This window comes from Mesocricetus auratus, unplaced genomic scaffold (assembly GCF_017639785.1).
Source record: "Mesocricetus auratus isolate SY011 unplaced genomic scaffold, BCM_Maur_2.0 Super-Scaffold_100051, whole genome shotgun sequence".
Lineage (NCBI taxonomy): Eukaryota > Metazoa > Chordata > Mammalia > Rodentia > Cricetidae > Mesocricetus > Mesocricetus auratus.
The window spans coordinates 1,014,329-1,038,941 of record NW_024429228.1 but is presented as its reverse complement, the minus strand read 5'-3'; the positions used below and the strand labels follow the sequence as shown (position 1 = coordinate 1,038,941).

The 24,613-nt window shown below is 40.2% G+C and overlaps 1 protein-coding gene across 6 annotated transcripts in view; it reads left to right on the top strand.

Annotated features, from left to right (window-relative positions):
• Abcb1 (ATP binding cassette subfamily B member 1) overlaps window positions 1-24,613 on the top strand; it is a 145,258-nt gene that overhangs the window by 54,498 nt on the left and 66,147 nt on the right. For 3 of the 6 annotated variants that reach the window (XM_040735824.1, XM_040735825.1, XM_040735821.1), the window contains exons 2-3: window positions 10,923-10,993; window positions 14,359-14,416. In XM_040735824.1, the coding sequence (XP_040591758.1) occupies window positions 10,929-10,993; window positions 14,359-14,416 (123 nt within the window). In that variant the 5' untranslated portion in view covers window positions 10,923-10,928. Of the gene's footprint in view, window positions 1-10,361; window positions 10,557-10,922; window positions 10,994-14,358; window positions 14,417-24,613 lie in introns of those variants that run through there. The other 3 variants (XM_040735823.1, XM_040735822.1, XM_040735827.1) reach the window with 3 other exon arrangements.

The following is a 24,613-nucleotide window of genomic DNA, read 5'->3' as shown; positions in this document are numbered from 1 at the left end:
CAAACATCTTTCCTCGGAATTCTTTTTCTTTCTAAAATTAAGATATAATTACATCATTTCCCCTTTCCCTTTTCTCCCTCTAACCGTTTCAATGTATCCCCTTGCTCTTTCAAGTTCATGGCCTCTATTTCTTTAAATGTGTATATTTGTGTATGTGTTTTCCTAAGTATAACCTGTTCGATTTTTATAATGCTACTTATATAATTTCAGGATTGACCACTTGATGTTGGATAATCAGTTGAAGACTTCTTCCCTGGGGATGTGTGTTTCTCCTGGTCTCAACATTCCTTAATTGCTTGCGGCTCTTTGTCCAGGGTTAAGTCCCCATGAGGTTACCCATGTTTTTATGTCTATTAGTGTCTTTCTTGTTCCGTTCTTTAGGCAGCCAGGTTGATGGTATTTCATGGGTGTAGCATCTCTCACATTTCTAGGAGGAACAATATCACGACAAACTTCTTGTTCTTCTAGCCTACACAGTCTTTCCTTCAGTTCTTCAGCTATGATCCCTAAGCCTTAGTTGTGTTGTAGATGTATGGGGGGGGGCTGGGCATTACACAGTCACTTGTTATTGGCACTTTGATCTGTTTCGATTTTCTATAATGGTCTCAATCTGTTGCAAAAAGATGTTTCTTTGATGATGGGACATACTTTTCTTTGGGTAGGAAGGTAAATATTTATAATGTAGTTAGGAGTTATACTGGATTAGTAAAGTGATAGCTGTAGGTTCTTCTCCAAGATCCTTAAGTACAATAGTCTCGGGTAGTTGACTAAGTTTCTGGTATTAGGCACACTGTTCTTTCTTGTTGAGCAGGCCTTAAGTCCAATTAGAAAGCTGCTGGTTACTGCCAAGGTATGTGTGTTAGTATTGCACCCTTAGGGCTATTGTGCCATATTGGTCATTGTTGTAGTTCATATCATCATAGCTACTAGAGGACTATTGGTTGTTGCCTCCGTTGGAAGATTGCATGGTACTGTCTGGCACTATGAAAGAAAGCTAGTTCTCAGGAAGGAGGCTATCAGGTCAGATCCAGCTCAGATCCACAGGGTCCTATGTCCAAAGAACATGATGTCTCCAGCAATAGAGACTTATTTTCAATCTTGAGAAGCAACTAACTGAACAGCAATGGTCTATAATGTTTGGGGAATCTTTTAAGACAACCCTGAGCAACATCTCAAAAAGAGGCTTTCTCGTGCCTAGTTTTAGGGTTTTTTTTTTTTGGTAGCCTATGTTTTTTTGGGGAAATATTGCCAGCCAAGATATCTATCACATTGTGCAAAAAGTAACTTCAAATGGATCTAAGACCTAAATGTGAAAAATAAAACTACCAGGGGAAAATATAGGCAATACCCTACATGTATAGGTATAGGAAAGGACATTCTAATATAAGCAGATGAACTAGAAAAGATTATATTGAGGGAGGTAACCTGAAACCAGAAAGAGCACTGCACAGTCTCTTTTATCTGCAGCTCCTACATCCAAATCTTCTAAAGTGATTCTGTATCCTAAGCAACTGCAGAAGTCAGGAAAGAAATAAGAGTCCATTACAGGGGGCAATATAGAGGGAATAGCAGGCTACAAGTTGTTTGGATGAGGATATGAAAAGAGGAAGATATTGGGAGAGGGGAGATAAAAACAGCAAGGCTGTCATTTCTTTTATTGCTTTGTCTCCATGGCACTTATCTCCATCCCAACATATTTTCACATGTATTTATTTACCACTTATCTTTACTCACTAATATATCAACTCCTTCAGAGAATAATTCCTGCCTTGTTCACAAATGTACTAAGTATACTTGACATATAAAAGGTGTCCAGTTATTTTTCTTAAATCAGTGAAATGAACCTTGATTTTCTTTTACCTTTTTTATTTCATGTACTCATCACTTACTACACATATGTTATTTTGTGGTTGCAAAAATGAATAAAACACTTTCATCCACTGAAGTTTTGGTAGACAGTAACATCAATAATTTAAAAACACTGACAGGGCAAGCATGTGGTCAGTTTGGTAGGGTGCATGCCTGCCTAGCATGCATAAGGTAATGGGTTCAGTATTCATAAATCAGGCGTAGGAGCATGCTCCCAGCATTGACTCAGAAGGCAGAGCCAGGAGGATCAGAAACTCAAGGTCCTCTTTAGCTGACACCCTGTTTTTAAAAAAGTGCGTGCATCATTTCTTCACATACATGGTACATTTCAATGGAAAGGGGGCATTATTGGTTTTAGATAGGTACCATAGGAGGCTAAAAAGAAGGAAGAAGGATTTCTTGTGTAGAATGGCCACTTGCGGACATAAGAAAAACACCACCAAAAGCAAAGAGCACAACCAACATTAGCAAAGAAGCAGACAGCATGTTGGAGCTGCAGTTGGATAGGTAACACTGAGGCGCTTGCTGCTTTGTCTCCTGGGTAAGGTAAATTGCAATTTTGTTGGTTATTTTAAAACTTTAAGATTTTAAGGCAAGGGAGGGACATTTAGGAGATGTAGCAAGATGCCATAAACCACATGGTGGCCACTCTGTCCTTCCTTTAAGGTCTCTGGGACAGCATACTAAGCAAGGAAGGATTTGCAAAAGGATGTGATCAGGTTTATGTATAGGTTGGCCCACATGTTATTTTCTATTTCCTTTACCTGGCTCTCAGGTACCCTACCCCAGAAGCAGGAAGTGGAAACCAAAATCTGGAGCCAGGGTGTATCATACAAACGAGTTCAGAGTACCACTTAGTTTCATGGGTGCCACTAAAATATTCCATGGTCAGATTTGTCCTTCTAGTAGTCCAAGTAAGGCTTAGTTTTGAACAAGAAGGGACTGAGATAACAGACAAGGAGTCCAATAATGTAGATTGTTCTGGAAAAGCTTCATTTTTACCTACTTAATTCCTAGGCCTCTGCTACCTTCCCATCAACTAGACATACTGCACGGCTTAATTCGGCCAGTGTTTATGAGGGCCTGTACTGTGCGCATAGACTTTTTGAGGATTGTAAAACTCAACAGGGTACTAGGCTTCTTTCTCTATCGAGTTACAGTGTTAGAGTTACAGTGGGACAGATAAGGTTAGGCTTAGGGTTAGAGTTAGGGTTAGGGTTAGGGTTAGAGGTTAAGGTTAGGGCTAGGGTTAGGATCAGGGTTAGGTTATATATTGTGTTTTCTGATTTTATTTTTTGTGAGTTTTCTGTATGTGGGAATGCATGTGTCTTATAGTCTATATTGTTTCTGGTGATTTTTCATTCTAATGAGAGAATGAAAGAATTGGCCGGCTTAGGGTGTTTTATGGTAGATGAACACTCCTCTTACTCAACAAATACCTTTAATATCCTTTACCCTGATATTTTGTGATATAAGCTTATTCATGAACTTCAAAATGCCATAAACTAAGAAAACTAGGAATAAACTGACAAAAAAGATATTGAATTTTATCATGAACTCAGAAATAAACATATAGTACTGAAATTTTCACAGGATCATGGAAAAGAAGGAACATTTCTACATTGGTAATTTCCTTTTTGTAGATGTTGGCTTTACTAGGGAAACAGTTTTTATATCTGAGGCATGAAGTGTTTAAAATAATAATGTTGCTCTAACCCAACCTGAAATATAAACCTTAAAATGGCCAAAATAAAAGGTAAAGCATAAATATATGAAATTTACTGGGCATTGATTCCATTGAAAGAAGCCGTTCTCTGTTCCAAAGAACTAAGGTAAAGTTTGCCAGATAAACCAGGAAAGAGACTGTCCTCAGAGAGTTTATTTTTAAACCTATAGATAATGGCTCAGAATGGAAATCACTCCAGAAAGTTTTACAACATATGATTGCCAGGAGCAAACAGAACAGACAGGATCAGTATATGTTAAAATAGTGAAAAAAATCTAAGGGAGATCTAAGTGAAACAGATTCTGGACTGATTGGCTTCAAAAGCTTAGTTGTTTTTCTGTGTATTTAGTATGTCCTGGAGACTCATGTTTGTAAGATGTGCTCTTTCCCTCAGTGCCTTTGTGCCCATGGCAGCAAGTGATTGCCCACTATGCAACTAGACAGGACATTCGATTTTCCACCATATACAAATGTGACAATATACATATATTTTCACCGGCTCTGTAAGTCTCTGAGTTCAGGCCAGCATGATCTACAGAGAGACTTCCAGGACAGCCAGGGTCACACAGAGAGAAAACAGCAATAACAGAGTACACAGCAAAACTCCAGTGGTTTGGCTGGATCTTGAAAGAAGAAGGGGAGAAATGGACTGAGGCTAGAGAACTCTGGAGAAGGCGGATCATATAGGGCTTTGGAATTTAACCTGCCAAAAAGGACCCACTGCTCAAGGAGCATGGCATGGTATTGTATGTGCACTATAAATAACTTCCACTATCCTGTACAGAAAGAATTAGAAGACTAAAGAGACATAGAGAAGGTAGTATTGCGTTTTTTCTGTTTTAGGACTGGATTTCATTATGTAGTTCAGGCTGCGCTGGAACTCCAGATCCTCCTGCCTCTACCTCCTACATGCCGGAGTTATAGGCATATGTCACCATCTCTGGCAATGATACTCTTAAGCCCAAAAGAGCATGGTAGTTATAATGATTAGGACAATTACTGCCAATATTTTAAAAGGTAATGGATTCTAATTGGATGTACAGATGAAGGAAGGAAGAGAAGTCAAGGATCCTGACACCAGATAGATGGATGGTGTCATGTGCACAGGACTTGGGTTTGATCCCCCACATTCATGTAAAGGAGCTAAGTGCAGAGTAAACACCTATCATGCCTGGACAGGGGAAGTGAAGATGAGGACCTCTTGGGGTTGATGGCCAGTTGGTCAAGCTGAACCAGCAAGCTTCAGTTTCTGTGACTCAGTCTCGGGAAACAAGGCGGAGAACAATTTAGGTAAACACTCAACACTGGCCTCTAGATCCTACATTTATGAACATACATGTATCCCCTGACCTCTGGATTCCACACATATGCACACACACTGCCACTTGCACAGAATCCCACATGTATGCATATGCACACCTCTCCTACACAAAGTTATATGGTAGAAATTGCTGCTTAGTTAGCATGATGGCATTCACACTGAACCTACCCAAAGAGGTCTCCTGATTCTGTCCTGGACTATGCTTCCCTTTTAGCAAGCACCTATAAGCACATGACACCATCATCTATCATAATAACAACAGTCATATGTCAAACAATAGAGACTTTACACCCAAATACTTGGCAGAATTACAGAATTCCCCTCGTGGAAGGATAAGAATCAGAATTTATCCATGGCCTCACAGAAAGTCCCAGGGTTATTTATAAGTTTTATAATTGATTTTAGAATACTATAGTTAGCATCATTCCTCAATTTCTATGTTAATATTATTTTGTATATTTTAGGATCATTTATCACTAGACCAAAAGTGAAACTTGTAATGAGCAACATTTCTTTCACTCTTTTTCAAATATTGTACATTAAAATAAACTTCTGACCATGATTGTCCAGGCTTGGATGCCTAGGAACATGGGGGTGACAGGGCCACTAGAAGGGTAAATAGGTTGTCTGCTTTATAGCTTCCTCAAACTGACAGCCTTCCTAGGGGACCCGGAGGAGTGGCAAGGAAAATGGGGAGGCTTAGCTGGTCAATGGCGCAAGTGAAGTCAAGATGAGAGAAACTTGATGTGAAAAGGAAACAGATGAAGAATGGTACTGCCCAGGCCCTCCAACACATACCCTACGCTTGCCAGGTTGACATCTGACCATTAGAACTGCAAGCTCCAGGTCAGAAAACCTATGTTGTTACCATGGACGCCTTCCTACCTGATTGCTCTTTAGCATTTCATAGACTGGAATGCAGGACTGCAGGAGTTGACCTCTATGTTCTTTCCAAGCCCAAACATCTAGAGGCACTGGTAGGTGAGAAACATTTTATAGCAGAAACCATGTTTAAACAAGGTTAAAATCTTCATTTTTGAAGATTTCTAAACTGTTAACTGCACCACTCAACTATCCTCAGCTCTTGCCTATCTTGGTTAAATGCTATATCTTCAGTGAGGTCTTCCGTGACTGTGCTATTTAACTTTGGATCTTTCCCTACCTACCCTTTCCTACCCTACCCTTCCCTACCCTACTCTACCTTCCCCTACCCCTTTCCATTTGTCCCAGAGCACTCTCCACCTTTGAACACATTGAATCACTTTTTGACCTTTATTCTCACTGCCTAGGTGCAAAAATAAATTCTACCCAAGCAGATGTTTTCATTTGCTTGTCATTATATACACTGTGCACTCTAGGACAGCATATAAAATCTAGGAGGTACTCAGTTGTTAACATTGTTGAATGAATGAGTGACGTCCTCAAACAAACTCTTTCAGAAAAGTATTTACTAGCACATTTCAATTGCAAATGAGATGTAACCAAAAATTAATACATATACTAGAACAATAATTTTTACTTAAGGAAGGATATTTTAAATAGTTGTATCATCTGAAATAATGTAAAAACTGGAAATGTATAAGTGAACTGATTAAACCTTGTTCTCAAGAGAAAGTTCAGTTGAGATTAGGCAAGTTCAAAGTCTATGAATCATAAAGCAATTGAAAAAACTAAACAGGAAATGATGCTTTTATGAATGCTGCCAAGAATAAAAAAACTTTAAAGATAATATTATATTTACATCAGGAATTTCTTACTGCTGATGTCAGGGTAAAAGGTTTGGCTATAAACTAAGATAAGAATGAAATAGACATATACTAGGATTGCTACAACTGAATGGTAATTGAATATCTAAGGAAAGTCCCTTTAGGAGTCATCTTGAGAAAAAAATGGCTAAGGGGGTAAGAAAACTATTCATTCCAATTTTAGTATATGTGCTGCTGAAGTGAGCACAAAACAATACAGAGAAACCCTGCCTTGAAAAACCAAAAAAAAAAAAAAGAAAACTATTCATATTAATTATCATGACTTTTGAAACATGGCCCTGCTATGCATCCCAGGCTGACTTTGAAAAACATTTTTTTTTTGATGCAGGGTTTCACTGTGTAGTCTTGGCTGTCCTGAAACTAGCTCTGTAGACCAGGCTGGTCTCAAAACTCAAAGAGATCCATCTGCCTCTGCCGGGATTAAAGGTGTTCGGCACCACCACCCAGCTAAGAAGATATGTAATCTTTATGTGAACCACAAATAACAAAACAAAACAAAAAAATCTATCCTCAGGTAAAGTACTGGTATTTATCAAATTAAAAGTAAAACTAATTAGGAGTAGGTGAAGGGTGGAAATCATCTCTACCTAGAGTACAATAATCATTTAATTTTAAATCGACTTCTTTTATTTTGAAAACCATTTTACCTGAGCTGTGACTGTTATATCATAGGCTAAATGATAGCAGGACAACCTCTTTGGAAATTACTGAATTTACAAGTTTGGATTTTTAACTAAAAATTCCATTGATTTGTTGGTTTGTGAGCATGTATACACAGGTCAGAGGACAACATGCAGCAGTTGCTGTCTTCTTCTATCATGTGTGTTCTGGGAATTCCACTCATGTGCTCAGCCTGGATGGGCAGTGCCTTTGCCCACTGAGAAAGTTTGCACAGCCAAGAGTTTGGAGTTTTCTAATGCAGGGTTTTAAATAGCAATCTGGTGGTAATGTGAATTTGGATACAGTCATTCAATGTCCTTGTCACTTAGATAGTCATACGTCTTTCACACATAAAAATCAGTTACACATAAATGGGTGGACACTGTAATATTGTGGATCCTTTATTGTTAGCACAAGTGAATCATTTTTTGCACTGGGCTTCTGTAATAGTCTTTCTGTCTGAAGTCAACTAAGTTCATCAAGGTGAATTTGGTTCTCTTTCAGATTATATTAAATTTAGACTCAAAGTAGATAAATAGAAAAGCTAGTAGAAGAAGAGGAAATTAATTCTTATAGATATCTAGGAGGCACAATTTACAAGAGGTTATAAGAAGAACTTGAATAATTAGAAATTTTAGGAGAACACATGTTAGTTTTACATCACAGTGATGAAATATGTCAGATAAATATTCACAGGAGAAAAGGTTTATTTTGATTCATGATGTCAGAAGTGTCAGTCCACAGGCCAGGCTGAAGTAGAGCATCATGGCTGGGATTATGTGGTATAGCACAGCTGTTCACATCACGGCACTTAGGAAACGGGAGGAGGGGCAGTGAAGGGAGAAGTAGGAAAACATAATTTCTGAGGACAGACAACCAAAGACCTCTCTGGAACCAAGTCCCACCTTCTAAGATTCAGTTAAATCCTGATATTTTATCAGAGTAGGAATCATTCAGTGAATCAATCCATTCTTTAGGTCAGAGCTCCATGATCCAACCACTTCCCCAAAGCCCAACCTCTAAACCCTACTGCATTATGTCCAAGCCTTCAACACAGAGAGATTTACATGTAGGAAAAGACAGAAAGTAGCAGGTCGCCTGAGAGGCACAGTGACTCGAAATGAAACAAGCATAAACGTGCTGGGGAGATGGTCTAAAGAGATGAGGTAGAAGCATAGAGAGAATAATACTATGCTAACGTCCTTAAGCCCAGTACATTCTGAGGTGGAATATGGTTGGGCCACTGTAGCATTTCCAAAGTTGATTCGTAAGGTGAAAAGTTTCCTGAGACTCAGTAAGGCAGAGTAGTAATGTACTGTAGTCATGGTCCAGAGTGTAGCGTGGTTAAGGGTGAAGGTGTGGTGGTACAAGCCTGTAATCCAAGCTTTCCAGAGTCTAAAGCTGGGATATTGAAAGTTCAAGGCCAGTCTGGAAATATATAATGAGACACTGCCCATGCACAACCCAAAAAATAAGGAGGGAAAGAAAAAAAGGGGGGGATAGTTTTCATGATACTTTGCAAGTCCTGGATCTTTTGCTTATCAGCTATGTGGTTTTTGGCAAATAACATAGACCTGTTTTCCCCACTGGGAACTAAGAAGAACAATAATAATAACAACTTCATCAGTTCTTATGAGGATTAAATGGTTTAATTTAATTTAAAAATCCTTTTTAAGTGCTTAGCCCATTTTGTCATATATGTATGATTAATGCTTAAGAAATGTTAGTCACAATTGTTCCTACAAGGACCAAATCTAGGAGAGATGCAACCTCTAGAGCTTGACGAGTAAAGAAACATCAGAAGCATAAACAAGACTAGAGATGCTTAGGATGAAAGTGAGGACATGTAGTTGCCCCAGGTAGACTACAGGTGCTGTACATGGGCAAGGCCAATTAGAAAATTGGAAAACAATCTTTCCCTGACAAAAACAAACAAACCAAAACCAAAATGAACAAAAAACTAGTGACCTATTAGAAAGTCTATAACAATATTAGTTTTTTTTAATCAGTTGCATGTACCCTTCCAAAAGAGTCAAAGCAAGGATATTTTTGGGTAAAGGGGAAAAATGACTCTGAAATACATGAGGGAAGAGGTTACACTTTCACATTCCGCAGAAACAAAGGCAGGATTTTCCTTTTCTTAATACTTGCAGCAAGTCCAGAGGCAACTGGTTTAAGCCAAATAATGCAAATCAGAGGTTAAAAAACAACCACTTTCCTAATGTTTTACAAGAGAATAAAACACTCCAGAGGATTTAAACCGGTTTTGTGAATTTGAACTGGAAGACTGCATTTACTTCTGGTGGGTTTGGAGTAAAATCTCAGGAAGAATATAAAATGTCGTAAACACAGAAGAAATAGCAACTAAAGCAATGTGTTAAAGTTAATGTTTAATAATACAACTTGAACTGTAAGAATTTCAAATGCCTCGGGAGGAACATGGACATAGGTTTGATAGCTGAAAGTTAAAAATACTACATATTTTTAAATATTGCTTCTACACCAAAGTGATCCATTTATCTACTGGAAATAATCTTCTTTATTTCTATTTTTTTGTTTTGTTCTGATTTTTTTTAATAAAAGAGATAAGCCGATATACCCGAGAAACTGTGAAATATACTAAAGAAAAGCTCCTTCCTGACCAGGGGTTCTTTCCCTTCAAGGAAGGGAGATTTACTGACTGGGTAGGGTCCGCATTATTTAATTGGCTGTTAGAAGGTGTGCATGGAATGTGTCCCTTAAGTTTGCCTCGAGCAGAAGACCAATTGCAGATCTACATACACCAGCTCTATATATGGACGCTTTGTGTGGCTGTGTAGACAAGCTACTCTTACAAGTGTGTGTCTGATGATTGGGGGAATGTGAGTTCATCAACTCGACCTTTGCGAAAGGAAACAAGACTGCACATTTCGTCTAGAAATACAACCTGTTTCGCAATTGCTCCTGTAATAATCATGAGTCAAGCCGGGCCTGAAGCTGGTTAACCTCCTGGTCAATCTGGCTGACTGGGCGGGACTGTGCCTGGCGTAGATTGAGCACACCAGTGTAGAACCCTGTCCTCAGAAAGCCCGGGCGCAGTCAAGCAGCGGTTCCAGGAGCCTTTGCTCCCATCTTCCCGGGCTCCACTAAACTCGGGAGTCGCCTCTTCCCCACGTCTTGGCGGACTTTGCGAAGGAAAGCGGAGGTAGAGACACGTGGAGTGGGCTTTTCCCAGGTGGGGTCCGCTGCTCAGGATGCCTGAGCCCCAAGTCGCTCCGGGAGCCCCCGAGCCGGTGTTTTGGGCTCCAGCCCGCGCGGTGGATCCCGCTGCCCAGCCCCGAGCCGCGGCCCGGTGGAGGAGCGCACAGCGGCCGAGGGGACCCGGCAGGGCGGGGCGGCAGGATCCAGAGCCCAACACCTGGTCCACGTGGGTGACCCGGGAGCTCCCGGGATCCCCGGGGTGAGTTACCTCCAGGCCCAGCCCTGGGAGCATCAGGGCGGGACTGCTCACCGCTGGGCTCTGCGGGGCAATGAGCTCAGCCTGGACTCTGGGCCCTGTGGCTGTGTATTATTTGGCTGATGAACTGTGCTTTCTCCCCAGGTCGTGATGGAGCTTGAAGAGGACCTTAACGAAAGAGCAGACAAGAAATTCTCCAAGATGGGCAGAAAGAGGTAGCCGGATTGTTTCACTTTCACAGTTGACAGTTTTGTAGTTTGTAGTCTCCAGCACTGCACTAAATGATGGGTGGTGGTTATTTCAGCCTTCAGAAACATAAACTAGCCACTGGAAGGAACTCCCATGCTTGGAGCAGCCCTCCAGATGTGTGTGCCAGATCGAGGCTCCTGTTCAGCCTCCAGACGCCATTGCTCACATCCTTTTAGTTTTACAACCTGGGCTTTACGATCACTGTTGATTGTCCGTGCACCTGAGCCTTTTGCTCCGTGGGCTCTCTTCGGTAGTCCATTGTCTTGCTTCTGATAAAGCAACTCCGTAGATGCCTGTTTGTGGCAGAAAGTAGGAAGAGAGGCAAAAATTACATTTTATTTAAGTCTCAATAGCTGTTTCTATATAAAATGGTTGTATTACTAAAGAAAGAAAGAAGTCACATCTTGCATTCAAAATTCTACAAAGGCTGATTAACTGATTAGAACTTCAAGGACAGGGAGAGGTAGGAATGTTTCAGGTCTAGAACCTACTTACAAAATATCATAGGCATCTCCAGTCCCCGTACTACCCTTATTATTAGCCTTCCTAACATTCCTATGACTATGAATTAACCAAACAGAACTCAAGCTTCTATTAACCCACAAGTTAGAATGTCAGATAACATCTGAGACCAATAACTTTCTTACCTGATGAAGCCACCAAGCATATCGAAGTGTGCTGATTTTCAACTTTATAATTTATTTTCAGTCCACCAGAAGGGAGAGTACAGGTGAGCACTCCTAGTGATATACCTGATTTCTAAATACCGTTGCTCACCACACAACTCCCTCTGAGCTCAGTCTGAAGTGCGGAGAGCCACAGGACACTTCTCTCCCAACAAAAGGGGGATTCTAGGTTAAGAAATACTAAAGAAACATGACCAGCAGATGTGTCGTGTGAGCTCTGACTAAATCAGGGTTCAGTAAAGAAGACAGAGAGATCACTTGAGTACTTGGTGGGTTGCATTTTAAATAATCTTAACACTGAGGTTAAGTTTCTTCAGTATGATAATGTTATATATGAATATTACAATATTTGTAGCTTAATAGTTTTGCAGAATGGTAACAATTGATAACACATACTCTTTATATGGATAAATATTGTCAAATATTAGTACTTTATGAATCTAGGAGAATTATATACTAACCTTTACATTTTTCTCTTTATTTCGTATTTCAATAATAAAACCTTTATAATATAAACAAGGAAGACACATAGTAGAAGTAAGTTAGCCCTAATTTTTGCCTTAAAAAATAATTTGCCAGGTATGGTGGTGCACGCCTTTAATCCCAGAACTGAGTTTGAGACCAGCTTGGTCTACAGAGCTAGTTCCAGGGCAGCCAGGGCTCCACAGAGAATCGTTTAAAGAACTGTGTCCATACATGGACACTTAGACATTTGAGTAAGTATGAGGCCCTGTGGAAGGAAACGGTAGTGCCCAGTCCTACCCAGATCTTCATTTTGGTGCTGGTGCTATCATTTCTTACAGTGCTTCTTTAGACAGAATTTTCTGTTTGCTTAACAGTTCTTACAGAACTGCTCATTACCACTGGTTTTAATCTGTTCTCAATAATTACATTTTATAACACAAGGACATAAAGATCATTTAGTTTTGTTTGGTGGAAAATGGTAAACTAATAATAGTACTTCCTGGATCATATGCATTTGTACATGTTTTTCACAAAAAAATTTTTTTCATGGTATTGTTGTCCAAAACCAAGGGCCAGAGCATGCTATACAAGTGCTCTAAAATGATGTTTGATACTTCTGTGAAGACTGTTTGTGTTGGTGGGGGGAGAGAGTAATCTAGTAGGGCTGAGAATTGGAGCAAATGTCATTTTCAAGCCACACCATATCTTAAAAGTCTGAGAAGTGTCTTACAGCATGGAGCTCATCCTGTAACTGGAAGTCTAAATCTTGGGGTTTGTTCCCACTGTGGAACTTCAGTCTTCTGCAGTTTTCTCATCCCCGAAAGAAAGATAAAGTTTGCCTTCCTCAGAATTGTTTACAGACTGTGTGGGGAGTGTTTACTTAGTGCCTGGGATATTAGTATAGCATCTCCAAATAGCATCTGTTTTAGAGAATGGGTGCATTAAAAGTTGAGAACTAAAACTCGGCCACTTATGGCTAGTGTCATCCTGGCTTCCAGGATACTGCATGGGTCTGTACTAAGAATGGCGTGGAACAAACCTGAAGATGTTTGTGAATAGTCTATCAAACATCAAGCCAAATGCAAGTAACCTCTGACCTTTTTCTTTAGAAAGGTTTTCTTAAACACTGGGAATATGGTTTTGTCTGTAAAACATTTGCCATACAAGCATAGGGACTTGAGTGTAGGCTCAAAACCCACATTAAAAAAGCCAGCCATGCCATGTGTGCCTGGGATGCTAAGGGTTGATGCCCAACCAGCCTTGACAAATTAGCAATATCCAAATTCAGTGAGCGTCTGAAAATAAAGTTCAGAGGGACCGTGAAAGGTATTGAATGTTGATTGTTGTAAATGCTATTTAGTCAAAAGAAGAAAGAAATCAAATTCACCTTTTGGATTTAAAAATGCATGTAAAAGGAAGGCTTTCTGTTCTAACAGTGTTTCTATGCAGGAACAGTGAGACTTGTTATGGTTAGTTTGCTTTTACATCCTAGGTGGCAGTTACATGTAGTACAGATGGGTTAGTGAGTCATTTGAATCTGGGTTCAAAATAAGAATTGACCCATTATGTCTAAGGACAGCTTTTTGACTGTTTATAGAGCATCTTTTCTAGATTGTATTTCTTTCTATAATGGTTCACTTAGTGCTGCAGATAAGCTTTCACAATTAGATTTCCTTCTAGGGTGATTTAATTATTTTGTTTCTTAGGCTAGTGTGTTCAGCATCTGATCATCACTCTGCTGTATTAGGAAAGAATAATATTCAGTCAATAGATAGGATGCTTTTCACTACAATTACTCAGATAACAATCAAGGTAATCAATACTAAAAGCATGAGTAGTTTTGTAATTGGAATAAAAACAAAACATTCCTTTTAGTGTGTGTTTTTCTTATTGTAAAAAGTGTGTGTATGTGTGTGTCTATACACCATGGAAAATTAAGAAATAATTAAGGTACAAAGAATATATTTACATAAAATCCAAATTCTTATCAATAACCAAACTGGTAGATTTCTAAGATATATGCAAACATATTTACATTTAAACCTCATAAATGCCATACTACTGTTTTTATTGACTTACATAGACATGAATTTTGTCTTGTCATTTAACAAAAACTATAAATTGATTTAGTAATGGGAAGGTTTTGTATAATTTTAAAGTTTTCTGTAATTATTCTGCAGTATTTTCAGTAAAAAGGAGAAGAAAGAAAAGAAACCAGTGGTCAGTGTGTTTACAATGGTGAGTTTTGAATTTCTAACTACAATACTTTCAAGTTTAACTCGTCCTTCTGTCCCCTAGAAAAGAGATAACTCATCTGTTTAGAATTTCTGTGGAGCCTATAGTAAAGGGGAGGTGAAGCTAGACGAGAGTTCTCCTATTTCCAAAGGAAGGCTGTTTATAATTTGACATACGAATTGTAACTAAATAGGCACCCTTTGTGAATTAGCAAGTACACCCTCCTACTCATTCCGTATTCTCGTGAGTTCAGTCTCCGTGCTCTATGGCCTCCATAGGCATCTTCCCTTGTCATGATCTTTGTCATCTGGATCTGGGAGATGAATACATTGCATGGCATTTTTAATGCTGCTTACAACCTGGCAGGTCAAAGTCCCAAAAACTTGTAATAATAAAAGGCAGCAATGACTTATTTATTACTATGATTTAGCATATGCCACTATTCTGTCCTGGACAGCTGAAAATGTAGAACCTGAATGAATTATATAACTATTTAGTTTTCTGGCTACATGCTAGTTGTTTGGACGTTTCTTAAAAAAAAAAACTCACTTGGGATATGACAGGAATTTTATAGCTGTGTTATTTTTTTTTAATGATCTCTGTTTCCTTGAACACTTCCTTTTTTCTAAGGGTCCATGCAAATTTACATGAACTGTCCAGGCACCAGAACCTGGGAGTATGCTCAACCAATTGAATATTGCAGCACTCCCTTTATAATTCACCCATTCTATACTAGGCATGGTGTGGAGTGTGGAGGATCGGAAAAGTGCTGTGTAAAGTGTGTCTTTCTACATTCAGTGTGAAGATAGATTTGGGTAGGGAAGCAGTTTCATGACTTGACTGATTATCGTATGCCATCGACACCTTCCTCTGCTTGCATTTGCTTTTATATGGTTCCTTTCGCTCCACATCTCCACTCTTCCTGTTCCCCTCGTCATCATTAATGCGGGCTGTTTTATCTCGAGACAAGAGCTCAAGTGTCTTGGCCGCTAACTCCCTGTGTATTTGAGGATGACCTTGAACCCATGATCCTCCTGTCTCCAGAGGGTGCTGAGTGTGCCCACAGGTCACAGGTCATCACAGAAATAATTCTTGAGTGACCAAATGACAGCTTTTTGTTTTAGATTTTGTTCTTCTTTTTAAAGATTCCATCCTTATACTCTTGCATAGAAAGAAACTTATTAGAGTTAGATTCATTCTTTTTTTTTTTTCGACACAAGAGAGTCTTTTATTGAAGTTATTTAATGAGCTAAATCCATTAGCTCGGGCCCTTTATCCCTCCACCATGGCAGATGACTGGAGAAAGACCTGGAGAACCTGTGAGGTGGGGATCTTAAAGGGCAGTGTAAGGGGAGTGTCTAGGGGTATGAAACAGTCTCAGGATTGGTGCGTTTACAGGTTTGGACTGTCTGCCCTGTGTTGATTGGTCAACTGGTTGTTATGGCCCATAGGCCCTCCCCGGGTGGCTGCTATGCTCTGCATGTCACTGTAGTGTACTTGTCCATAAAGCACACCCAGAGTCATAAAACACAGCCCCGCCAGTTAACTTCTGATTGGTTCCTTGCCACGAGGAGGGTATCTGACCTACTAGTGACCAGGACAGGAGGGGCAAGGTCATGCAAGCACATGGTAGCCTGTAATGACTAAACGGGGAGGCTGGTCACTACATTCTCCCCTTCTCGAAGTACCCCTGACAGGACTCCATCCTGAGTCCTGCCTGTTGGGGACTCAAAGCGGTGTTAACAGGACCTGCCATTAGTTAACAGATTTTTCTGGAGGAGTGACATTTGTATCTGTTATCATATTGTCCCCTATGTAAGGGAGTTGCCTTTTGACTTAGCATCTCAACCAAGAAAAGGGGTGATGTATTATTTCCCATGTTACTTCCTGCTGACTTTGGAACACAGTTAGGGATCCAAGAAGGCTGAAATGCTAGTCAAAAGCAAAAAGGGAATTCAGGCAATGGGGTATCCATTAGGAGCAGCTGTTTGGCAGACTCTGTTGAAGAGACAGGGAGTGTCCACATCAGCTGAATGGGTTCATATCCACAGCAAGTCCAGACCTCGCAGTCTTTAGGAGTAGGCTGTTGTCAGCAACTGATGCTCAGATGTGTCTGCCAGGAGCGGAAACCTGTTTAAAACATGTTTAAAACTGGGAACACAAGTTAAAACTTATATATTTAATTGGAACTCTTTAGACCCATAGTTTTAGTGACCAGACAGGGTGGGAGTCCCAAGACCAGGGGAGAAAACCCCATCCTCAGGAACAGACAGGTGGGATAACATAGGCTCTACTTATCTGAAGTCCTTTTGACCTGTGAGAAGTGAATCTAAGCTTTATGACTTTTGATCCTCTGAAGCCTATATTAGTTTTATTATACAAAAGGACATAAAGGTTATAGACACATTAACATTATTAATCTGTACTGAAATCCACACTGTATTTTGAATCCTTGCAAAAACTACAGATTTAGGCTAGAAGTGTACATTTGTCTTCTGTCCAAGGAGCCAGGTATGGATTTGACAGAGGTGTCTTTTGCCTGATGAAAAGCCCTTTAAGTTTATACTTAGATGACAATCAAAATAAACCTAAAAACCTTGAGCTTGTGATTGAACAGCATATCTTATATCTTTACATCCTCTGATCCGTATTGAGGAACCACATTAAGGCTTGATTTTTACATAAATAAAATGAGCTATCAAGCTATAGTCTTGTGGATTTGGCTGTCTGATGTTGTCAAGCTGGCAACCATTAATACTTTCAGAGATCTGAGAGGGATAAATTTTACAGTTTACGAATCTATTAAAAAGTGACAGGTATCAGTCCATATGCAGCCATACCCAGGTCTCCTCTATTAGTGTTGGAGGCACAAGTATCAGGAACAGCATCAATCTTCACCAGGCCTGTAAGGTGAGAGTTTTCTTTCTCTCTGTGGGAGAGGGACATGGAAAAGACTGACCTTGTTTTGTCTAGGCAAAGGGGGTGCAATCAATTTTCCAGTGTCCAGCAGCTTTGTCCACAGTCTGGGCCAGGTCCTGGCAGGCATCAGGTGTCACATTTGAGCATCTCGCTCACTGGTCAGCATCGACACAATCCAGGTGCAGGAACCAGGGTGCCTCGTAATTTTCTTTGGAGACATTGGGTCACTGTCAGGATCTGGCAGTCCTTCTGATATTATAAACTTTTAAATTAACATTTTAAATGCCATATTCTGCAGGTCTCTGAAGCATTAGAAGTTTGTCTGCCTTAAGCCTAACTGTTGAAAATATAAACTCTATTAACTAGCATTTTTTAACATCTTACATTAAGTTAGCAGCTTTTATAAAACCAGAACTTTACACTGTCAGGTTTAGCTTTAAAAACAATGATTTTAAATTGAAGCTCTTTAAGTATAAACATCAGCAATGAAAACATTTTAAACGTATAAATATCTTATAACCTTATAAGTTTAAAACATTTTTTAAAACTGCTCTTAAAGAGAAATTTAAAATCCCTTAGTGTCTTTTTTGTAATATTGAAAATTAAAATATACTCTAGGTCTTTAAAACTATTATCATCTGGGTGACTGTTAAATTACAAGCTTAGCATTCCTGTGTATGGAGGCATTAGCATTTTAAATTTTAATAAAAAAAAAAAAACCTAGTTTATAGGATGCTACCTCATAACTTCAAGATGGCCGGTTAAGATTTTTTTAACTGCAGCAAAATGGCTACCAGCAGCCATGTGACCAGCTTGCCATGTGACTGCAAAATGGTGACCTGCATCATTTCTCTTTTTGCTCTGTGTTTGTAACAAAACTCAGATTATGCCAGAAAACACAGATAGAACTTTTTTTAAAACAAGCATACATAAATTTCTCTTGAGAAATAAACAGAACTTTTTAAACAACAGAACTAACTTACTATGATCAAATTTTAACTTATGTCACCAATTTTTAAAATTTAGTGTTTGTAGATATGAAACAGTTTGCATTTTCCCTTCCCTCCTGTGGTTATGATAACTTTAAGGCTGTTCTATTTCTGCGGAAAGACCGGATCTGGCCAAATGGCTTACCTACCCTGGCCCTGTGTGTTCGGGCAGGGAGCTCTGGCGGAGGGAAAAGCTGGCAGATGGCTCCTTGGCCAGCACGCCATATGCGTGGGGCAGAGAGAGAGAGAGAGAGAGACAGAGACAGAGACAGAGACAGACAGAGACAGAGACAGAGAGACAGAGACAGAGACAGAGAGAGAGAGCCCATACTCACATCCTGTACGCCTCACAGGCAAGCAGGTGAGGATGGAGAGAGCCTGTACCAGCCAGGCTCAGCTGTGAGGGCTGCAGCAGCAGTAGGAGTTCAGAGCAGCTGCCTCATTGCATGCATGGGGACAGGGGCCCCTGCCTCAGCATGCTCTAACCCATAGCACATGGTGGGAGGGACTCCTGTCCTACAGGCCACGTGCTCAGGCAGCAAAAGAAGACCCCTGACCCACAAAATGTGCAAGGGCGGGTAAGGACAGAAAGAGAGAGAGAGACAGAGACAGAGACAGAGAGATAAGATGGGCTAGTGTCTAACCAGGCTCGGCCAAGGTCCACAGCCACAGGACCAACTTATCAGAAAAGCACCTAGCTGGAGTCCAGAGCGGCAGCTGTTCCATCGGAACTCCTGGGTGCCAGAGTCAGGACAAACAAAGACTTAACAACCACATAGCACATTACACACAGACTAGATTAGGGCCCTCTTCAGAATCTACAGAATCCTGCAAGAACCTTCAGTCAGAGGGCTGGCCAAATGGGGTGACTCGGGTTCCTTGACCAAGTCCCCTTCCTTGGGTTCCTGTCCTATAGACTGCAGAGGGTGGCAGCCCTAAAGAGGGGGAACCCCCTGATTCCTTGTAGGCCTACTTACAGATCTTGCTAGCGTACCCAACAGAAACACAAAATCACAGAAACTGACACAAAACATAGTGCTCAGGACCCGCCAAGCCTGCACAGCACTAGCAGGCTGAGGATTGCAGCAAATCAGATAACATGCCCACTAACACATAGCTCAGTCTCTCCAGGAGACCTCGGGGAACCCAGTTCCAATCCATTGGGTCCTCTGAACCACAAGCAGAGTGCAGACTTCACAGAAACCAGAGCTTAAACAACCAGAAACAAAGACCAAAGTTTCAACAGCCAGAGACAGAAAGTACCCTGGAGAAAGCAGAAAGTTACCTGATGTGATGCCACGTGACCCTCGAAAGGGGGTGTCGTGGTAGATTTTGGGGATCCTGGGCGAGACCCCCAAATGTTGTGCCCAAATTCTGCACTCCAAAATCACCAAGAGGCCCATTTCGACGTAAAAGCAAAGAGTCTTTTATTGAAGTTATTTAACAAGCTAAATCCATTAGCTCAGGCCCTTCATCCCTCCACCATGGTGGATGACTGGAGAAAGATGTCATTCTTGAATTTTAATTTATGTAGTTATGTTGATATCAACATAGTTCTGTCTTATTGTTTGGGTTTTTGTTGTTGTCCTGTTTGCTCTGTTTTGGTGCCAGGAATATACATGCTAAGCATACTCTACCAAAAAGTTGCCTCTTTTTCCCTGTAGTTTACTTATTGTGGTTTATAGATGATACTTTCTTGAGATCTTTTCATATTTCAGAAATGTACCCTAACTACTATATAGAATTAGTTCTATCAATATTGAATTCAGGCCACACTAAGAAAGAGAGAAAGAGGGTAGAGATAACACACAGAGACACATATTCACAAATATAAAGTTTGAATGTAATGTAATAATAATCTCACAAGCATAGCAGTAAGGAAGTACAAGACATTGTTATCATTGGTTCCCAAGCAAACTCATTTAATGCTTAAGCATTTTCTTGCCCCCAGATACCTAGTAAGGTGAGGATGAAGGGAAAATATTCTAAGAAGCTATGCTTCTTAGGTGTTATTCTGGTTACACTTATAAAGAGCAACATAAGAAAGGATTTAGTTCCTGTTTCAGGCTATAGCTCATCACTGAGGGACGACATGATAGGAGCTTGAATCAGAAGCCATGGTGGAAAGTTGCTTACTGGCTTGCTCCTAGCTCACATACTTTTCTTATATAGCCCAGGCCCACCTGCCTAGGGATGGTGCCTCTCACTATATCACTTAGTAACCAAGAAATTGCCCTGCAGACATGACCATAGGCCAATCTGACAGAGGCAGTTCTACAATTTGGTTCCCTCTTTCTCGGATCTGTCAACTAGACAACCAAAATTAGTCATTACAGGTGTCTTTCTCTCGTCCCAAAGAGCTGATGTAGAAAAATGGACCCTAACCTCTATATAAAACCTATAAACATAGGGATATAAGTTGAAGGGTTAGGGTAAAATTCTATACTATTGCAATACTTTATTAGTAGTTTCTAGGTAAGAGTAAACATGTGTATTGGGAACTTCAAAGAACTCTGAGGCTAATGGCTTGCTACGGTGACTCAGAACTCAGGATGTCACCATACTCACAGCTAAGGTAATGTGCTCAATTAGCAATAATTCCATATAGATAAACATCATTGGCCATGACACCACCTTTCTGAAAAGCTGCAGCTAAGATTTATTATAGCAAAAGAATGTAAAGCAAAATCAGTAATTACAAAAGTCACATGGAGTCAGCTTCAGAAGAAATCAGACACAAGTTCCCAGAGTTACCTACTCAAAATGCCAATTTCCCCGCAAGAACTTGCAAGTTCTATCAGCAGATACACAATGCTTTCTGTCAGTGGAGTGCTTCAGCAAAAGTGCTGAGGTTTTTACTGGGGGCTGATCATTAAGGAACCTTCTATCCAGTGGACAGCAAAATCATAGATTCATAAGGAAAGCAAGTCATTCAGCATAATCCACACTGCGAATTGGCCACAGTTAACAGTTGTAATGATGGAACATGCCAAGATCCACATTCTAGATGCCAACCAAGTACCAACTATCTAAGCTATTCTTTCTAAGCATTTCTGGACTCTTTCTGCTCCCCAGAGTTAACTTATGTTTAGTAAAAGAACTTAGAAGTCTTGAGAGAATAGTTACAATGAAAATAACTCACTCAAAATTTTATACTAGGTTTCACTTTATGTCAAGCCTAATTTTAGTCTTTTTTTTTTTTTTTTTTTTTGGAGACAGGGTTTCTCTGTATTGTTTTGTAGCCTGTCCTGGAACTTGCTCGGTAGACCAGGCTTGGTCTCGAACTCACAGAGATCCACCTGCCTCTGCCTCCCGAGTGCTGGGATTGAAGGCGTGCGCCATTAACACCTGGCCCCTAATTTTAGTCATTACAGAGACACAGATGTAGAATAAACTTGAAATCTAGGGAAACTGGACATGTGGAATTAAAGCAGGCAAAGCACAAGTTGTCTGCAGTTCCTACGAAGTGAACGCCTCAGAGATTACACACTCTATTATCATTTATGGCAGATTTGACCCTAAGATTTCCACATTATGCATGGTATTAGTCATTGTTGTTCTAAACAGATGATACTGTCCGTGTCAGGAACCAGTCATTTGTAAGTACCTTCCATGCATTATTTGCAAACTAAGAAGTTAAGTACTGAACTGCAAGTCACAGTCACATAACTATTATAATGGAATGCCTAACTTTTGCCCAGCTATGCAAGTAGACGATTGCTTTTAAAAACAATTGTTTATGACAGCTTATGATAGGTTAAAATGTAACCTCCCTGAAGCTGGAGAGTTCTTTGTTAATACTGTTATCTTATGACCATCTGGTCTTTGAAGACTTTGCCGCCTGCCTTAGTGTCTTCCTATCCACCCCTGATCCTCTTACTTACCCTGTGACTTTTATTGTTATATGAATAACCACGCCTTGACCTTTATAACATTAACAATCTTACAAACCTACCTGAACTTGGATCTGCTCCCTCCTGTTTTTCATGTTAACACACTGATACCCAGTTTTTGCGGCGTGTTTGTTTAGGCAAAGTCTTGCTGTGTAGTCCAAGCTGCCTTGAAACAAATGCGTATTCCTCGTTTCTTAGTAGAAGTAATGTGATTAGAGGTGTGAGCCCACGTACCTGGGCCGGTTCTTACGGCACTTTACCCACTTGAACTTTGCCTCCCACATCTTTTGCCTTCTCTCTGGGCCAGGCACAACTATTATTGTCCTTTTTCTTCCATGTCCTCAGCCTCTCTGAATGGAGTTTTGCTGCATTTGCAAGTCTCTTCAGTCTTGGTTGTCAATTAGCGTGGATGTTTTGGAACTTGGTTTCTGTTCCTACCATGTATTCAATTCAGTGGACATTTGAAAACTGTCTGACCTTACAGCTGCCCTTGTCGCTGACCACCAAATTGTTTCTGTGGTGATATGGGTTACTGAGTCACCTTTGCCTTTTAGGAGTTTCTCAGTTCTTTATCCCCTGAATCAATGATGATTCTTCTACACAGACATTTTCAAGTTAGGTTTCGATCCTCATTACTCTGTCTTCTGTCCACTTACAATGATGTTCCTTACCAACTGATATGACTCCTCCTTCTTCAGCTTCATTTACCTATTCTCCAATCATCCTTCTATTTTAGCAACTTTGTATGCCCAGACTGTATTCTTTGACTCAGTTATAACATCCCCACCCACACTATGCCTTTGTCAGTTATAGCTATGGGTGAGGACCTTGGTTCTATCCTCCTAAGACAGCTTCTATCTATGATGTCACGATCTCAGTTTCAATTACAGTTTCTGATTCCTTATTAGGAAAGTTTGCTCCTTATTGTCTCTGGGTTGACACTGTGCACTCATTCTTTAGTACTGATGCAGAAAATGCTGTTAGATTTAAGACAAACATATTTATGCTCTTCTGGTTCTGGAGTGAACTAAAATCAAGGTGTCAGTAGGATAGCATTCCATCTGGAGGTTCCTAAGAATGCATTTCCTTCCCATTTTGAGCTTCTAGGGCACTTACATTCCTGTGTCTCTTCCTGTGTCACTCTAGCCTCTGAGCACACACCTGTCTTAGAAGCACCTCTATGATTACAGTGGGCCTACCTGGATGTCCTGGGTAATCTTCCCAAATCCACAACATCTGCTGTCTATTTTATCATGTCAGGCAATGAAAGAAAGCATATTCACAGACAGAGTACTAGGGTTAGACTGTACACATGTTAGGAGTGACATGCCTTTGTCTCAACCCTAGCAAGACTTTATTCATTCAGCCACTCTTTCTTCTAGAACCCACGCTCCAGGTTGTACCTCTTGAGATCTACCAGAGTCACATGAGATCACTTCAGTCCCTTCCTTCAAATGTTGTACTGCTTTTATTCTCTACTTAAGGGTTGTAATGCTTTTTCTTTTCTATTTAAGGGAAATTTTGGAGTAAAGACCAAGCTGATTTGTAATATACAAATCACTTATGGTATGACCTGTCCTTTTTATGAGTTAATCACGGAAAGATCTTCTGGCCTCTCTGTTCTTACTGTAGTGTTTTTCCTTTAGTATATACCAAACTCATGTCTACCCAAGCATCTTTGCTTATAAACCAAACTCATGTCTACCCAAGCATCTTTGTTTATATACCAAACTCATGTCTACTCAATCATCTTTTATACCAAACTCATGTCTACCCAAGCATCTTTAATGTATACCAAACTCATGTCTATACAAGCATCTTTGTATGTGCTCTTCCGACCTAAATACTTTGTTTAGAGATCCCCACATGAAAAACTTCCTTCCTGTTACTGAGGTCTCTCATCTCAGAGATATTTCCCACCTGCCAGTCTAAACTCACTGACCCATCAGTCACCGTCTGAGTTTGAAGTTACAGCCTCTAAATGCTTAACCACTTCCTCACTTGTGATATTTCTTTTTCCTGAATGTGTGCTCATGAGAGTGGGGTGTTTTTATGTTTTGTTCACTTTTACTCTTCAAAGGTCTAGAACTGTTTCTAGAGACTTAATAGCTACCTAGACACTAAGTGGATAGTAGCCATATCTATTTCTAATTACCAACTGCACACAGTTTAAGCTTTCTAAGGACAGGTGACCTGTGTTATCCACTGCTACTGTCAGTACTTAGAGTCAGGTGTGAATCTTATAATGAGTGAATGAACCCACTGATCTTCCTCTGTAACCCAGGGGTCACAGTAAGGTCACATTGCTAATCAAGTTGTGACTATTATCTAAACTACTTTCCTGCCTGTACTATCCACTTTTAGCTTTCAATACCAGTAATTTTGTGTTCATGGTTTAC